The following is a 16,074-nucleotide window of genomic DNA, read 5'->3' on the forward strand; positions in this document are numbered from 1 at the left end:
TACACAGCTGGATGTCTCACAGCTGGATGTCTCACAGCTGGATGTCTCACAGCTGGATGTCACACAGCTGGATGTCTCACAGCTGGATGTTACACAGCTGGATTTTTCACAGCTGGATGTCACACAGCTGGATGTTACACAGCTGGATGTCTCACAGCTGGATGTCACACAGCTGGATGTCACACAGCTGGATGTCACACAGCTGGATGTCTCACAGCTGGATGTCACACAGCTGGATGTCTCACAGCTGGATGTCACACAGCTGGATGTCTCACAGCTGGATGTGTCACAGCTGGATGTCACACAGCTGGATGTTTCACAGCTGGATGTTACACAGCTGGATGTTACACAGCTGGATGTCTCACAGCTGGATGTCTCACAGCTGGATGTCACACAGCTGGATGTTTCACAGCTGGATGTTACACAGCTGGATGTCTCACAGCTGGATGTTTCACAGCTGGATGTCTCACAGCTGGATGTTACACAGCTGGGTGTTTCACAGCTGGACGTTACACAGCTGGGTGTTACACAGCTGGATGTCTCAAAGCTGGATGTCTCACAGCTGGATGTTACACAGCTGGATGTCACACAGCTGGATTTCACACAGCTGGATGTTACACAGCTGGATGTCTCACAGCTGGATGTCTCACAGCTGGATGTCACACAGCTGGATGTCTCACAGCTGGATGTTACACAGCTGGATGTCTCACAGCTGGATGTCTCACAGCTGGATGTCACACAGCTGGATGTCACACAGCTGGATGTCTCACAGCTGGATGTCTCACAGCTGGATGTGTCACAGCTGGATGTCTCACAGCTGGATGTTACACAGCTGGATGTCTCACAGCTGGATGTCTCACAGCTGGATGTCACACAGCTGGATGTCTCACAGCTGGATGTCACACAGCTGGATGTCACACGGCTGGATGTCTCACGGCTGGATGTCACACGGCTGGATGTCTCACGGCTGGATGTCTCACGGCTGGATGTCACACGGCTGGATGTCTCACGGCTGGATGTCTCACAGCTGGATGTTTCACGGCTGGATGTCACACAGCTGGATGTCACACGGCTGGATGTCCCACAGCTGGATGTCTCACAGCTGGATGTCTCACAGCTGGATGTTACACGGCTGGATGTCCCACAGCTGGATGTCAAACGGCTGGATGTCCCACAGCTGGATGTCTCACAGCTGGATGTTTCACAGCTGGACGTCACACAGCTGGATGTTTCACAGCTGGACGTTACACAGCTGGATGTCACACAGCTGGACGTTACACAGCTGGATGTCTCACAGCTGGACGTCTCACAGCTGGATGTCTCACAGCTGGACGTCACACAGCTGGACGTCACACAGCTGGATGTCTCACAGCTGGACGTCACACAGCTGGATGTCACACAGCTGGATGTCACACAGCTGGATGTCACACAGCTGGATGTCACACAGCTGGATATTTCACAGCTGGATGTTTCACAGCTGGACGTTACACAGCTGGATGTTACACAGCTGGACGTTACACAGCTGGATGTCTCACAGCTGGTTGTCTCACAGCTGGACGTCACACAGCTGGATGTTTCACAGCTGGTTGTCTCAGAGCTGGATGTTTCACAGCTGGATGTTACACAGCTGGATGTTTCACAGCTGGATGTCTCACAGCTGGATGTTACACAGCTGGATGTTTCACAGCTGGATGTCTCACAGCTGGATGTTTCACAGCTGGATGTCTCACAGCTGGATGTTTCACAGCTGGATGTCTCACAGCTGGATGTTACACAGCTGGATGTTACACAGCTGGATGTTTCACAGCTGGATGTTACACAGCTGGATGTTACACAGCTGGATGTTTCACAGCTGGATGTCTCACAGCTGGATGTTTCACAGCTGGATGTTTCACAGCTGGATGTCACACAGCTGGATGTTTCACAGCTGGATGTCACACAGCTGGATGTTTCACAGCTGGATTTCTCACAGCTGGATGTTACACAGCTGGATGTTTTCCTAGCTCTTTCATTCTTTTTAAACGGACAGAACTTCATCCTGCTCGTGGGTATAAAGTATAAAGTCGGCTTTATTTTCAGGAGGTTTCCTGGTTTCTGCTGATGACTCAGGTGAGAATCAGGTACAGGTCAGGGTTAAGGTCCTCCCAGAGGCAGCTGGTAGTTAATAATCTGTTGATAATGCTGTGGACTTCACCCTGAGGCACCGAGTCTCTCATCAGTCGCTGCTGGATCCCCCAGGAGTCTCACGGCTGAAATGGAGGATGATCGTAAGGTAAACTGAGGCTTTATATTCTGTATATATTTTGTGTGTTTTACCTGCTCAGGTGACCTTTGATCTCAGGGTCCACCTCATGGTGGCCTCACACCCTTTGGAGCCCAGTAACTCATTGCTGCTGTTGATTGATGTTCAGACTTTATTGAAGTTGAACAAGTTGTTACATTCTTTGTTCACTTCCATGATCAGAGAGCAAGATCTGATCCAGAGTTTCCGTCTTTATTTGAACCCTAACCCTCTTTCCTGTGTGAATAACTAAACCAACCTAAACCTAACCGAGTCCCTGAGCTGGGGCTCAGACCACCGGCCATTCAGGAGGAGCTTCACCTGTCAGAGTTTTGAGCTTCTTTGGGTCACAGTGAACAGTTTATGGCTCATGTTGATGATTAATTCCGAGCTGTGTGTTACTGTGTGAGTCCCTCCTTTCTCCTTTTTCTTCTTCCTTTTCCTTCTTCCTCCTTTTTCTGCTCCAGCTCCGCTGTCACAAGGACCGATTCAGGAAATCCTTCCTACCAGCAGCCATCACCATCTACAACACCTCCCCTCTGGCTGGAAGAGAACTTCAAGCTCAATAGGCTTGAAGTCTCTCCTAAAAAACAATAACAACATTTTTTTTTTTAAATACCGTAGATTTGTATATAGCGAATGTTTATTCACTACTTTTATTTTATTTTATTTTATTTTATTTTATTTTATTTTATTTTATTTTATTTTATTTTATTTTATTTATTTATTTTATTTATTTTATTCCATCCTGAATATAAGGAGCTGAGCCAGAAGGCGAAGCTCTCGATTTACCGGTCAATCTATGTTCCTACCCTCACCTATGGTCACGAGCTGTGGGTAGTGACCGAAAGAACGAGATCCTACCCTCACCTATGGGCACGAGCTGTGGGTAGTGACCGAAAGAACGAGTTCCTACCCTCACCTGTGGTCACGAGCTGTGGGTAGTGACCGAAAGAACGAGATCCTACCCTCACCTGTGGTCACGAGCTGTGGGTAGTGACCGAAAGAACGAGATCCTACCCTCACCTGTGGTCACGAGCTGTGGGTAGTGACCGAAAGAACGAGATCCTACCCTCACCTATGGGCACGAGCTGTGGGTAGTGACCGAAAGAACGAGTTCCTACCCTCACCTATGGGCACGAGCTGTGGGTAGTGACCGAAAGAACGAGTTCCTACCCTCACCTATGGTCACGAGCTGTGGGTAGTGACCGAAAGAACGAGTTCCTACCCTCACCTATGGGCACGAGCTGTGGGTAGTGACCGAAAGAACGAGATCCTACCCTCACCTGTGGTCACGAGCTGTGGGTAGTGACCGAAAGAACGAGTTCCTACCCTCACCTATGGGCACGAGCTGTGGGTAGTGACCGAAAGAACGAGATCCTACCCTCACCTGTGGTCACGAGCTGTGGGTAGGGACCGAAAGAACGAGATCCTACCCTCACCCTATGGTCACGAGCTGTGGGTAGGGACCGAAACAACGAGATCGCGCATACAAGCGGCCGAAATGAGTTTCCTCCGCAGGGTGTCTGGGCTCTCCCTTAGAGATAGGGTGAGAAGCTCGGTCATCCGGGAGGGGCTCAGAGTAGAACCGCTGCTCCTCGAGAGGAGTCAGATGAGGTGGCTCGGGCATCTGGTTAGGATGCCTCCTGGGGCATCTGGTTAGGATGCCTCCTGGGGCATCTGGTTAGGATGCCTCCTGGGGCATCTGGTTAGGATGCCTCCTGGGGCATCTGGTTAGGATGCCTCCTGGGGCATCTGGTTAGGATGCCTCCTGGACGCCTCCCTGGTGAGGTGTTCCGGGCCCGTCCCACTGGGAGGAGGCCCCGGGGAAGACCCAGGACACGTTGGAGAGACTATGTCTCTCGGCTGGCCTGGGAACGCCTTGGGGTCCCCCCAGAAGAGCTGGAGGAAGTGGCCGGGGACAGGGACGTCTGGGTCTCTTTGCTTAAGCTGCTGCGCCCGCGACCCGATCCCCGGACCAGCGGAAGATGATGGATGGATGGATGGATATTCTATTCTATTTGCTTGTTTTTACTTTAATTGTTTTCATATCTTTTACTGTACGCTGCTGCAACAAAACAATTTCCCAAATTGGGATTAATAAAGTATCTATCTATCTATCTATCTATCTATCTATCTATCTATCTATCTATCTATCTATCTATCTATCTATCTATCTATCTATCTATCTATCTATATTCTGCACCTTCTCACCATCTGTTTCTCTGTCCAATCAGAGTATTGATTACCTGGAAGAGGGTCCAGGCTGCAACCATGAAAAGAATGGGAAAAATACCCCCCCGATAGAGCCAGAGAAGGCCGGGCTGGACATGATCTACACCATCGAGGACGTGCCCCCCTGGTACCTGTGCATTCTGCTGGGCCTGCAGGTGAATCTGACCCCTGAGGAGTCTGTTAATAAAGCTGTTTAACCTGGGTTAGCTTGAGTTAGCTTGGTTTAACCTGGGTTAGCATGGTTTAACCTGGGTTAGCTTGAGTTAGCTTGGTTTAACCTGGGTTAGCATGGTTTAACCTGGGTTAGCTTGAGTTAGCTTGGTTTAACCTGGGTTAGCTTGGTTTAACCTGGGTTAGCTTGGTTTAACCTGGCTTAGCTTGGTTTAACTTGGTTTAAACTGGGTTAGCTTGGTTAAAACATCCACCATCACACGCTTAAACCTGCCTTGATCCACAGCATTGAAACCCAACCTAGGGATTTTGGTGTTTACCCCTCTTCTCATGGTGTTTACCCCTCCTCTCATGGTGTTTACCCCTCCTCTCATGGTGTTTACCCCTCCGTTCTGCTTATTTACCCTTCTGTCTGGTTGTTTACCCCTCTTCCACAGCACTACCTCACATGTTTCAGCGGGACCGTGGCCGTCCCGTTCCTCCTGGCGGAGGCCATGTGCGTCGGTAAGGACCAGAACACGGTGAGCCAGCTGATCGGAACCATCTTCACCACCGTGGGGATCACGACTCTGATCCAGACCACCGTGGGAGTCCGGTGAGTCTGAACCAGTTACTGTGTGTAGCCCAGCAATGTGGAGGTGGAGGTAAGGTGGAGGTAAGGTGGAGATAAGGTGGAGGTAAGGTGGAGGTAAGGTGGAGATAAGGTGGAGGTAAGGTGGAGGTAATGTGGAGATAAGGTGGATAAAAGGTGGAGGTAAGGTGGAGGTAAGGTGGAGGTAAGGTGGATGCAAGGTGGAGATAAGGTGGAGGTAAGGTGGAGGTAAGGTGGAGATAAGGTGGATGCAAGGTGGAGGTAAGGTGGAGGTATGGTGGAGGTATGGTGGATGTATGGTGGATGTAAGGTGGAGGTAAGGTGGAGATAAGGTGGAGGTAAGGTGGAGATAAGGTGGAGGTAAGGTGGAGGTAAGGTGGAGATAAGGTGGAGATAAGGTGGATATAAGGTGGAGGTAAGGTGGAGGTATGGTGGATGTAAGGTGGATGTAAGGTGGAGATAAGGTGGAGATAAGGTGGATGTAAGGTGGAGGTAAGGTGGAGGTAAGGTGGAGATAAGGTGGAGGTAAGGTGGATGTATGGTGGAGGTAAGGTGGAGGTAAGGTGGAGGTAAGGTGGAGGTAAGGTGGATGTAAGGTGGATGTAAGGTGGATGTATGGTGGATGTAAGGTGGAGGTAAGGTGGATGTAAGGTGGAGGTAAGGTGGAGATAAGGTGGAGGTAAGGTGGAGGTAAGGTGGAGATAAGGTGGAGGTAAGGTGGATGTAAGGTGGAGGTAAGGTGGAGGTAAGGTGGAGGTATGGTGGAGATAAGGTGGAGGTAAGGTGGATGTATGGTGGATGTAAGGTGGAGGTAAGGTGGAGGTAAGGTGGAGGTATGGTGGATGTATGGTGGATGTAAGGTGGATATAAGGTGGAGATAAGGTGGAGATAAGGTGGATATAAGGTGGAGATAAGGTGGATGTAAGGTGGAGGTAAGGTGGAGGTAAGGTGGATGTAAGGTGGAGATAAGGTGGATGTAAGGTGGAGGTAAGGTGGATGTAAGGTGGATGTAAGGTGGAGATAAGGTGGATGTAAGGTGGATGTAGGGTGGAGATAAGGTGGATGTAAGGTGGATGTAGGGTGGAGATAAGGTGGAGATAAGGCGGAGGTAAGGTGGAGATAAGGTGGATGTAAGGTGGAGATAAGGTGGATGTAAGGTAGATGTAAGGTGGAGATAAGGTGGATGTAAGGTGGATGTAGGGTGGAGATAAGGTGGAGGTAAGGTGGAGATAAGGTGGATGTAAGGTAGATGTAAGGTGGAGATAAGGTGGATGTAAGGTGGATGTAGGGTGGAGATAAGGTGGAGATAAGGTGGAGGTAAGGTGGGTGTAAGGTGGAGATAAGGTGGAGGTAAGGTGGAGATAAGGTGGATGTAAGGTGGATGTAAGGTGGAGATAAGGTGGATGTAAGGTGGATGTAGGGTGGAGATAAGGTGGAGGTAAGGTGGATGTAAGGTGGAGATAAGGTGGAGGTAAGGTGGATGTAGGGTGGAGATAAGGTGGAGGTAAGGTGGATGTAGGGTGGAGATAAGGTGGATGTAATGTGGATGTAGGGTGGAGATAAGGTGGATGTAAGGTGGATGTAAGGTGGAGATAAGGTGGAGGTAAGGTGGATGTAGGGTGGAGATAAGGTGGAGATAAGGTGGAGGTTATACCGATCAGGTTGTTGATCAGGTTGTTGATCAGGTTGTTGATCAGGTTATTGATCAGGTTGTTGATCAGGTTATTGATCAGGTTGTTGATCAGGTTGTTGATCAGGTTATTGATCAGGTTATTGATCAGGTTATTGATCAACAGGTCGGGTCCTCAGCAGAGATACCGATCAGGTTGTTGATCAGGTTGTTGATCAGGTTATTGATCAGGTTATTGATCAACAGGTCGGGTCCTCAGCAGAGATACCGATCAGGTTGTTGATCAGGTTGTTGATCAGGTTATTGATCAGGTTATTGATCAGCAGAGACTGATTGCCCTGTTTGCTCTCTCAGACTTCCTCTGTTTCAGGCCAGCGCCTTTGCTTTCTTGATTCCTGCTCAAGCTATCCTCGGCTTGGACCGGTGGAAGTGCCCCAGTGAGGGTGAGATCTGTTTGTATATTTATATAAATATATATTTTCTGTGAATAAACAACATGCTTAACCTGTTATTCTTTTGTTTTATTTATCGGCAGAGGAGATTTATGGGAACTGGAGTCTTCCCCTGAACACCTCACACATCTGGCAGCCTCGGATCCGAGAGGTACAGTAGGTCTGGATGGGTCAGGGTGGTTCTGGTTGGGTCGGGGCGGTTTCTGGTTGGGTCAGGGTGGGTTCTGGTTGGGGGGTGATCTGGTTGGGTTAGGGTGGGTTCTGGTTGGGTCGGGGGGGGTTCTGGATCGGTCGGGGGGGGCGGTTTCTGGTTGGGTCAGGGTGGGTTCTGGTTGGGTCGGGGGGGGTTCTGGTTGGGTCAGGGTGGGTTCTGGTTGGGGGGGATCTGGTTGGGTTAGGGTGGGTTCTGGTTGGGTCGGGGGGGGTTCTGGATCGGTCGGGGGGGGCGGTTTCTGGTTGGGTCAGGGTGGGTTCTGGTTGGGTCGGGGGGGGTTCTGGTTGGGTCAGGGTGGGTTCTGGTTGGGGGGGATCTGGTTGGGTTAGGGTGGGTTCTGGTTGGGTCGGGGGGGGTTCTGGATCGGTCGGGGGGGGCGGTTTCTGGTTGGGTCAGGGTGGGTTCTGGTTGGGTCGGGGGGGGTTCTGGTTGGGTCAGGGTGGGTTCTGGTTGGGGGGGATCTGGTTGGGTGGGGGGGGGGGGGTTCTGGTTGGGTCAGGGTGGGTTCTGGTTGGGTCGGGGGGGGGGTTCTGGTTGGGGGGGATCTGGTTGGGTCGGAGGGGGGGGTTCTGGTTGGGTCAGGGTGGGTTCTGGTTGGGTCGGGGGGGGGTTTCTGGTTGGGTCAGGGTGGGTTCTGGTTGGGGGGGAGATCTGGTTGGGTCGGGGGGGTTCTGGTTGGGGGGGGATCTGGTTGGGTCGGGGGGGGGGGGTTCTGGTTGGGTCAGGGTGGGTTCTGGTTGGGGGGGATCTGGTTGGGTCAGGGTGGGTTCTGGTTGGGTCGGGGGGGCGGTTTCTGGTTGGGTCAGGGTGGGTTCTGGTTGGGTCGGGGGGGTTCTGGTTGGGTCAGGGGGGGGGTTCTGGTTGGGTCAGGGTGGGTTCTGGTTGGGGGGGGGTTCTGGTTGGGTCGGGGGGGGTTCTGGTTGGGTCAGGGTGGGTTCTGGTTGGGGGGGATCTGGTTGGGTGGGGGGGTTCTGGTTGGGTCAGGGTGGGTTCTGGTTGGGTCGGGGGGGCGGTTTCTGGTTGGGTCAGGGTGGGTTCTGGTTGGGTCGGGGGGGTTCTGGTTGGGTCAGGGTGGGTTCTGGTTGGGGGGGGATCTGGTTGGGTCGGGGGGGGGTTCTGGTTGGGTCAGGGTGGGTTCTGGTTGGGTCGGGGGGGGTTCTGGTTGGGTCAGGGTGGGTTCTGGTTGGGGGGGATCTGGTTGGGTCGGGGGGGGGGTTCTGGTTGGGGGGGGATCTGGTTGGGTCGGGGGGGGGTTCTGGTTGGGTCAGGGTGGGTTCTGGATGGGGGGGATCTGGTTGGGTCGGGGGGGGTTCTGGTTGGGTCGGGGTGGGTTCTGGTTGGGGGGGGATCTGGTTGGGTCGGGGGGGGTTCTGGTTGGGTCAGGGTGGGTTCTGGTTGGGTCGGTGGGTTCTGGATGGGTCAGGGTGGGATCTGGTTGGGTCGGGGGGGGTTCTGGTTGGGTCAGGGTGGGGCGGTTTCTGGTTGGGTCAGGGTGTGTTCTGGATGGGTCGGGGGGGGCGGTTTCTGGTTGGGTCAGGGTGGGTTCTGGTTGGGTCGGGGTGTGTTCTGGATGGGTCGGGGTGGGTTCTGGTTGGGTCGGTGGGTTCTGGATGGGTCGGGGTGTGTTCTGGATGGGTCGGGGGGGCGGTTTCTGGTTGGGTCGGGGGGGGGTTTCTGGTTGGGTCAGGGTGGGTTCTGGTTGGGGGGGAGATCTGGTTGGGTCGGGGGGGTTCTGGTTGGGGGGGGTTCTGGTTGGGTCAGGGTGGGTTCTGGATGGGTCGGGGGGGGCGGTTTCTGGTTGGGTCAGGGTGGGTTCTGGTTGGGTCGGGGGGGGTTCTGGTTGGGTCGGTGGGTTCTGGTTGGGTCAGGGTGGGTTCTGGTTGGGTCGGTGGGTTCTGGTTGGGTCAGGGTGGGTTCTGGTTGGGTCGGGGTGTGTTCTGGATGGGTCAGGGTGGGTTCTGGATGGGTCAGGGAGGGTTCTGGTTGGGTCGGTAGGTTCTGGTTGGGTCGGGGTGTGTTCTGGATGGGTCAGGGAGGGTTCTGGTTGGGTCGGTAGGTTCTGGTTGGGTCGGGGGGGGTTCTGGATGGGTCGGGGGGGGCGGTTTCTGGTTGGGTCGGGGGGGCGGTTTCTGGTTGGGTCGGGGGGGGGGGTTCTGGTTGGGTCAGGGTGGGTTCTGGATGGGTCGGGGGGGCGGTTTCTGGTTGGGTCGGGGGGGGGGGGGGTTCTGGTTGGGTCAGGGTGGGTTCTGGATGGGTCGGGGGGGCGGTTTCTGGTTGGGTCGGGGGGGGGGGGGGTTCTGGTTGGTTCGGGGTGTGTTCTGGATGGGTCAGGGTGGGTTCTGGTTGGGTCGGTGGGTTCTGGTTGGGTCGGGGGGGGGGTCTGGTTGGGTCAGGGTGGGTTCTGGTTGGGTCGGGGTGTGTTCTGGATGGGTCAGGGTGGGTTCTGGTTGGGTCAGGGTGTGTTCTGGATGGGTCAGGGTGGGTTCTGGTTGGGTCAGGGTGGGTTCTGGTTGGGTCGGGGGGGGGGTCTGGTTGGGTCAGGGTGTGTTCTGGTTGGGTCGGGGTGTGTTCTGAATGGGTCAGGTGGTGCTGCTGGTTGATGGGTTCTGGTGTTATCTTCAGATCCAGGGTGCCATCATCATGTCCAGTGCGGTGGAGGTTCTGGTCGGTCTCTGTGGGTTACCCGGCCTGCTGCTGAAGTACATCGGTCCGCTCACCGTCACACCGACCGTGTCCCTGATCGGCCTGTCGGTGTTCACCACCGCCGGGGACCGGGCCGGATCCCACTGGGGACTCTCGGGGCTGTGAGTCTCTTTTCTGTCTGGATAAACTGCTGAACAGAACCCTACTCAGGTGGTCAGACAGGTGTGTTTCTCTTTCTCCACAGGTGCATTCTGCTGATCGTGCTCTTTGCTCAGTACCTGAGGACGACATCACTTCCTGTTCCCGTTTACAGCAGAAGCAAAGGACTGACCTTCACCAAAGTTCAGGTCTTCAAGATGTTTCCTGTAAGTAAGACAGCTGGTGATGTAACTCAGGTCTGTGACATCTCAAACCTCTTAAGGCAGATGCTAGCTTACAGCTACATGCTAACCTGTTTCCCTCTGGGACCAACAGAGGAACTATATATATCTGTAAGCTAGCATCTGCTGCTAGCTTACAGCTACATGCTAACCTGTTTCCCTCTGGGTCCAACAGAGGAACTATATATATCTGGGGGGGGAGAACAGTCCATGATGGGGGTGGGAGGGGTGGTTGATGCTGGACTGAACCTCTTACTTAGGTTCTGCGCTCTCACGACATCATTTTGATGCAGTTCCCAAAAGTCAGAACTGAATTGGGTAAAAAGGCCTTTAGATGTTCTGCTCCTGCTACCTGGAATAATATGTAAAAGGATTTAAAACTCATTTCTATTAACTTTGGGGGAATTCAAGTCATTTTAAAGGACAGAGACATTCGCTGACTTGGCTCCTGTAACTGATGTTTAATGCTGTGTGGGTTAGGGTTAGGGTTTCTCCAGGTGGTTGTTTGTTTCACACTGTGGTCTTTGCCAGGTTACTCTATGAAAAAGGTTTTAATCTCAATGGGGTTTTTCATGGTTAAATAAAAGGATCATGGCTTTCAGATCATCCTGGCCATCATGCTGGTTTGGCTCGTCTGCTACATCCTAACTCTCACCGACCTGCTGCCAAACAATCCGGATCGCTACGGCCACAAAGGCCGGACCGACGCTCGTGGCAACATCATGGCCTCATCGCCCTGGTTCAGGGTGCCCTACCCCTGTAAGCTTTGCATCCGTCCAAATTCAGAAGGTGTTGAAGTTCATGACAGCGATTAGATGCTGATGTCAATGAAAAGATGCTGTTGATGCAATCTCTCGTAGGCCAGTGGGGGTTGCCGGTGGTAACAGTTGCTGGGGTGTTGGGGATGCTGAGTGCTACCATGGCAGGTATTGTGGAGTCGATTGGAGATTATTACGCTTGCGCCCGTCTGTCAGGAGCCAGTACCCCTCCAATACATGCCATCAACAGGTGAGACCGGAGGTCATTTTACCAGGGGACCCCCCAGATGTACGTTTGTTTTGGTTGTTTGTGTCACATCCTGTTTATGTGTGGTGGACCCCTTTACTACTTTGCTAAGTCTGGTATGGCCCCACGAATGCTCAGGGATGCCAAAGAACATAATCAGTCCAAGTAAAGTAGCATAGAAGTGAGAAGTTCCCATATTCCCCATCGGTTTAGTCTAAAGCTGGGATGAACCCTGAGTACTCAACTTTGGGATCACATTGTTCCCTAACCAATATTAAAACTTGGACATTCATCATTAAAAGTTGTTAAAACGTTGTTGCAGAAGCAGTAATGTCCCCTGATAGGTGCCTTTTTATGGGATTGTTGTGATTGTGTCTGGTGTTTCCTTTGGACAGCTTAAACAGCTGATTGAGAGGCACCTGCAGCTTGTGGGTGGAGCCTAAATAGGCATCAATACCTCCAGGTTTATCCTTTTCCAGAAAGTTATCCATAAATGTTTGAATGATCAGCTTAACCCCTGTGTGGTCTCAACATTGTGTTTACTCCTCTTTGTCCTACGGGTCAGAAATGCCCCGCCCTACCAAAGCCCCAAAATAAAGCAACTTAATTGAATTTTAAATCCAACAACTATTTTGTATGATGAAACCAGCTGTTATTTATCTATTCAACTCAATTCAATACATTTTTTATCATGTATTTTTTGTTACACAACACAAAAAGACAATCACCAGTTTTCAGTTTCACTTTTTTTTTACCACAAACCAACTGTCAGTTGGACCAACAGTTTTCTTGTTTTCTCAGTTTTCTTTTGCATAATAAAGGTTTATCATTGCTATTATATAAATGTGAAGTAATTACTTCTTAATTAATTCTATTGAACTCTAAGTCTAAGACAGTTATCACCTTGACACTTTCGCTACAATGTCATTTTAATCACATTGTCATTTTAATTTTATCGACTAGCGTGCTCTGCAGTCAAGTGTGGGGTGGTTTAAGCGGGCTGCGTTGCCAGGTTTAACAGTGTTTCCCCTTTAACACCATTAAGCCTTAATTAATACTTAATAGAAATACTTAATACTACCAAAACGCAGACTTAATAAAAATATTCGCTGTAAGTTATTTGAAGTTAAATGTATTATTGTTACCATATTGTTATAAGCTCCTATGCGAGTGCGAGCAACCAATTAGAGCTTGAGGAGCCGCACAATGAGTGTCTCTGTAGTAGGAAGTACTGTAGTTCTCTGGACTGAGCGTGCTGTATGAGGGTGGGATTCACCCTTTTGAGCCATAACAGTTAGTTTGTTTCAGGGGCATCTTTACTGAGGGCGTCTGCTGCATCATTGCCGGTCTGTTGGGGACAGGAAATGGCTCCACCTCCTCCAGTCCAAATATAGGGGTCCTGGGCATCACCAAGGTAACTACATCTACAGTCCCCCACTACAATGACTTTATCTGTACTCAGCACTAACTGGGATAAAACCTCTGAGAATTCAGACAGAAACTCAGAATAAGGGCCAGGTGGCCAGAGCAGGGGCCGGCCACCTTTAACGCCGTGGAAACGTTTGATTTGTTGGCCCGTGTGTGCAGGTGGGCAGCAGGCGGGTGGTGCAGTACGGAGCCGGCATCATGTTTCTGCTGGGGTCCGTCGGGAAGTTCACGGCTCTGTTCGCCTCTCTGCCAGATCCCATCCTGGGAGGAATGTTCTGCACCTTGTTTGGTGAGTCCCTGCACCTTGCTTGGTGAGTGCCTGCACCCTGTTCGGTGAGTCCCTGCACCTTGTTTGGTGAGTCCCTGCACCTTGGTTGGTGAGTCCCTGCACCTTGCTTGGTGAGTCCATGCACCTTGTTTGGTGAGTCTTTGGTGAGTCCCTGCACCTTATTTGGTGAGCCCCTGCACCTTGTTTGGTGAGTCCCTGCACCTTGTTTGGTGAGTCCCTGCACCTTACTTGGTGACCCTGCACCTTGTTTGGTGAGTCTTTGGTGAGTCCCTGCAACTTATTTGGTGAGTCCCTGCACCTTGTTTGGTGAGTGCCTGCACCTTGGTTGGTGAGTCCCTGCACCTTGCTTGGTGAGTCCCTGCACCTTGTTTGGTGAGTCCCTGCACCTTGTTGGTGAGTCCCTGCACCTTATTTGGTGAGTCCCTGCACCTTGTTTGGTGAGTCCCTGCACCTTGTTTGGTGAGTCCCTGCACCTTGTTTGGTGAGTCCCTGCACCTTGTTTGGTGAGTCCCTGCACCTTATTTGGTGAGTCCCTGCATCTTGTTTGGTGAGTCCCAGCACCTTTCTTGGTGAGTCCCAGCACCTTGGTTAGTGAGTCCCTGCACCTTGTTTGGTGAGGCCCTGCACCTTGTTTGGTGAGGCCCTGCACCTTGTTTGGTGAGTCCCTGTACCTTGTTCGGTGAGTCCCTGCACCTTGTTTGGTGAGTCCCTGCACCTTGTTTGGTGAGTGCCTGCACCTTGTTTGGTGAGTCCCTGCACCTTGTTTGGTGAGTCCCTGCACCTTGTTTGGTGAGTCCCTGCACCTTGTTTGGTGAGTCCCTGCACCTTGTTCGGTGAGTCCCTGCACCTTGTTTGGTGAGTCCCTGCACCTTGTTCGGTGAGTCCCTGCACCTTGTTTGGTGAGTCCCAGCACCTTGTTCGGTGACTCCCTGCACCTTGCTTGGTGAGTCCCTGCACCTTGTTTGGTGAGTCCCTGCACCTTATTTGGTGAGTCCCTGCATCTTGTTTGGTGAGTCCCTGCACCTTGCTTGGTGAGTCCCTGCACCTTGCTTGGTGAGTCCCTGCACCTTGTTTGATGAGTCCCTGCACCTTATTTGGTGAGTCCCTGCACCTTGTTTGGTGAGTCCCTGCACCTTACTTGGTGACCCTGCACCTTGTTTGGTGAGTCTTTGGTGAGTCCCTGCACCTTATTTGGTGAGTCCCTGCACCTTGTTTGGTGAGTCCCTGCACCTTGTTTGGTGAGTCCCAGCACCTTGTTTGGTGACTTCCTGCACCTTGCTTGGTGAGTCCCTGCACCTTGTTTGGTGAGTCCCTGCACCTTATTTGGTGAGTCCCTGCATCTTGTTTGGTGAGTCCCTGCACCTTGTTTGGTGAGTCCCAGCACCTTGTTTGGTGACTCCCTGCACCTTGCTTGGTGAGTCCCTGCACCTTGTTCGGTGAGTCCCTGCACCTTATTTGGTGAGTCCCTGCATCTTGTTTGGTGAGTCCCTGCACCTTATTTGGTGAGTCCCTGCATCTTGTTTGGTGAGTCTTTGGTGAGTCCCTGTACCTTATTTGGTGAGTCCCTGCACCTTGTTTGGTGAGTCCCTGCACCTTGTTTGGTGAGTCCCAGCACCTTGTTTGGTGACTCCCTGCACCTTGCTTGGTGAGTCCCTGCACCTTGTTCGGTGAGTCCCTGCACCTTATTTGGTGAGTCCCTGCATCTTGTTTGGTGAGTCCCTGCACCTTGCTTGGTGAGTCCCTGCACCTTGCTTGGTGAGTCCCTGCACCTTGTTTGGTGAGTCCCTGCACCTTATTTGGTGAGTCCCTGCACCTTGTTTGGTGAGTCCCTGCACCTTACTTGGTGACCCTGCACCTTGTTTGGTGAGTCTTTGGTGAGTCCCTGCACCTTATTTGGTGAGTCCCTGCACCTTGCTTGGTGAGTCCCTGCACCTTGCTTGGTGAGTCCCTGCACCTTGCTTGGTGAGTCCCTGCACCTTATTTGGTGAGTCCCTGCATCTTGTTTGGTGAGTCCCTGCATCTTGTTTGGTGAGTCCCTGCACCTTGTTTGGTGAGTGCCTGCGCCTTATTTGGTGAGTCCCTGCACCTTGTTTGGTGAGTGCCTGCGCCTTGTTTGGTGAGTCCCTGCACCTTGCTTGGTGAGTCCCTGCACCTTGTTTGGTGAGTCTCTGCACCTTATTTGGTGAGTCCCTGCACCTTGTTTGGTGAGTCCCTGCACCTTGTTTGGTGAGTCCCTGCACCGTATTTGGTGAGTCCCTGCATCTTGTTTGGTGAGTCCCTGCACCTTGCTTGGTGAGTCCCAGCACCTTGGTTAGTGAGTCCCTGCACCTTGTTTGGTGAGGCCCTGCACCTTGTTTGGTGAGGCCCTGCACCTTGTTTGGTGAGTCCCTGTACCTTGTTCGGTGAGTCCCTGCACCTTGATTTGTGAGTCCCTGCACCTTGTTCGGTGAGTCCCTGCACCTTGTTCGGTGAGTCCCTGCACCTTGTTTGGTGAGTCCCTGCACCTTGTTCGGTGAGTCCCTGCACCTTGTTTGGAGAGTCTCTGCACCTTGTTCGGTGAGTCCCTGCACCTTGTTTGGTGAGTCCCTGCACCTTGCTTGGTGAGTCCCAGCACCTTGGTTGGTGAGTCCCTGAACCTTGCTTGTTGAGTCCCAGCACCTTGGTTGGTGAGTCCCTGCACCTTGCTTGGTGAGTCCCTGCACCTTGTTTGGTGAGTCCCTGCACCTTGTTTTGGTGAGTCCCTGCACCTTGGTT

The 16,074-nt window shown here is 52.3% G+C and overlaps 1 protein-coding gene across 1 annotated transcript in view; it reads left to right on the forward strand.

Annotated features, from left to right (window-relative positions):
• slc23a1 (solute carrier family 23 member 1) overlaps positions 1-16,074 on the forward strand; it is a 61,340-nt gene that overhangs the window by 29,083 nt on the left and 16,183 nt on the right. The window contains exons 2-11 of the mRNA XM_075487319.1: positions 4,519-4,671; positions 5,125-5,282; positions 7,264-7,352; positions 7,445-7,512; positions 10,198-10,379; positions 10,463-10,583; positions 11,201-11,357; positions 11,459-11,606; positions 12,912-13,017; positions 13,191-13,320. Coding sequence (XP_075343434.1) covers positions 4,519-4,671; positions 5,125-5,282; positions 7,264-7,352; positions 7,445-7,512; positions 10,198-10,379; positions 10,463-10,583; positions 11,201-11,357; positions 11,459-11,606; positions 12,912-13,017; positions 13,191-13,320 — 1,312 coding nt within the window. The remainder of the gene's footprint in view (positions 1-4,518; positions 4,672-5,124; positions 5,283-7,263; positions 7,353-7,444; positions 7,513-10,197; positions 10,380-10,462; positions 10,584-11,200; positions 11,358-11,458; positions 11,607-12,911; positions 13,018-13,190; positions 13,321-16,074) is intronic.

This window comes from Odontesthes bonariensis, chromosome 16 (assembly GCF_027942865.1).
Source record: "Odontesthes bonariensis isolate fOdoBon6 chromosome 16, fOdoBon6.hap1, whole genome shotgun sequence".
Taxonomy (NCBI): Eukaryota; Metazoa; Chordata; class Actinopteri; order Atheriniformes; family Atherinopsidae; genus Odontesthes; species Odontesthes bonariensis.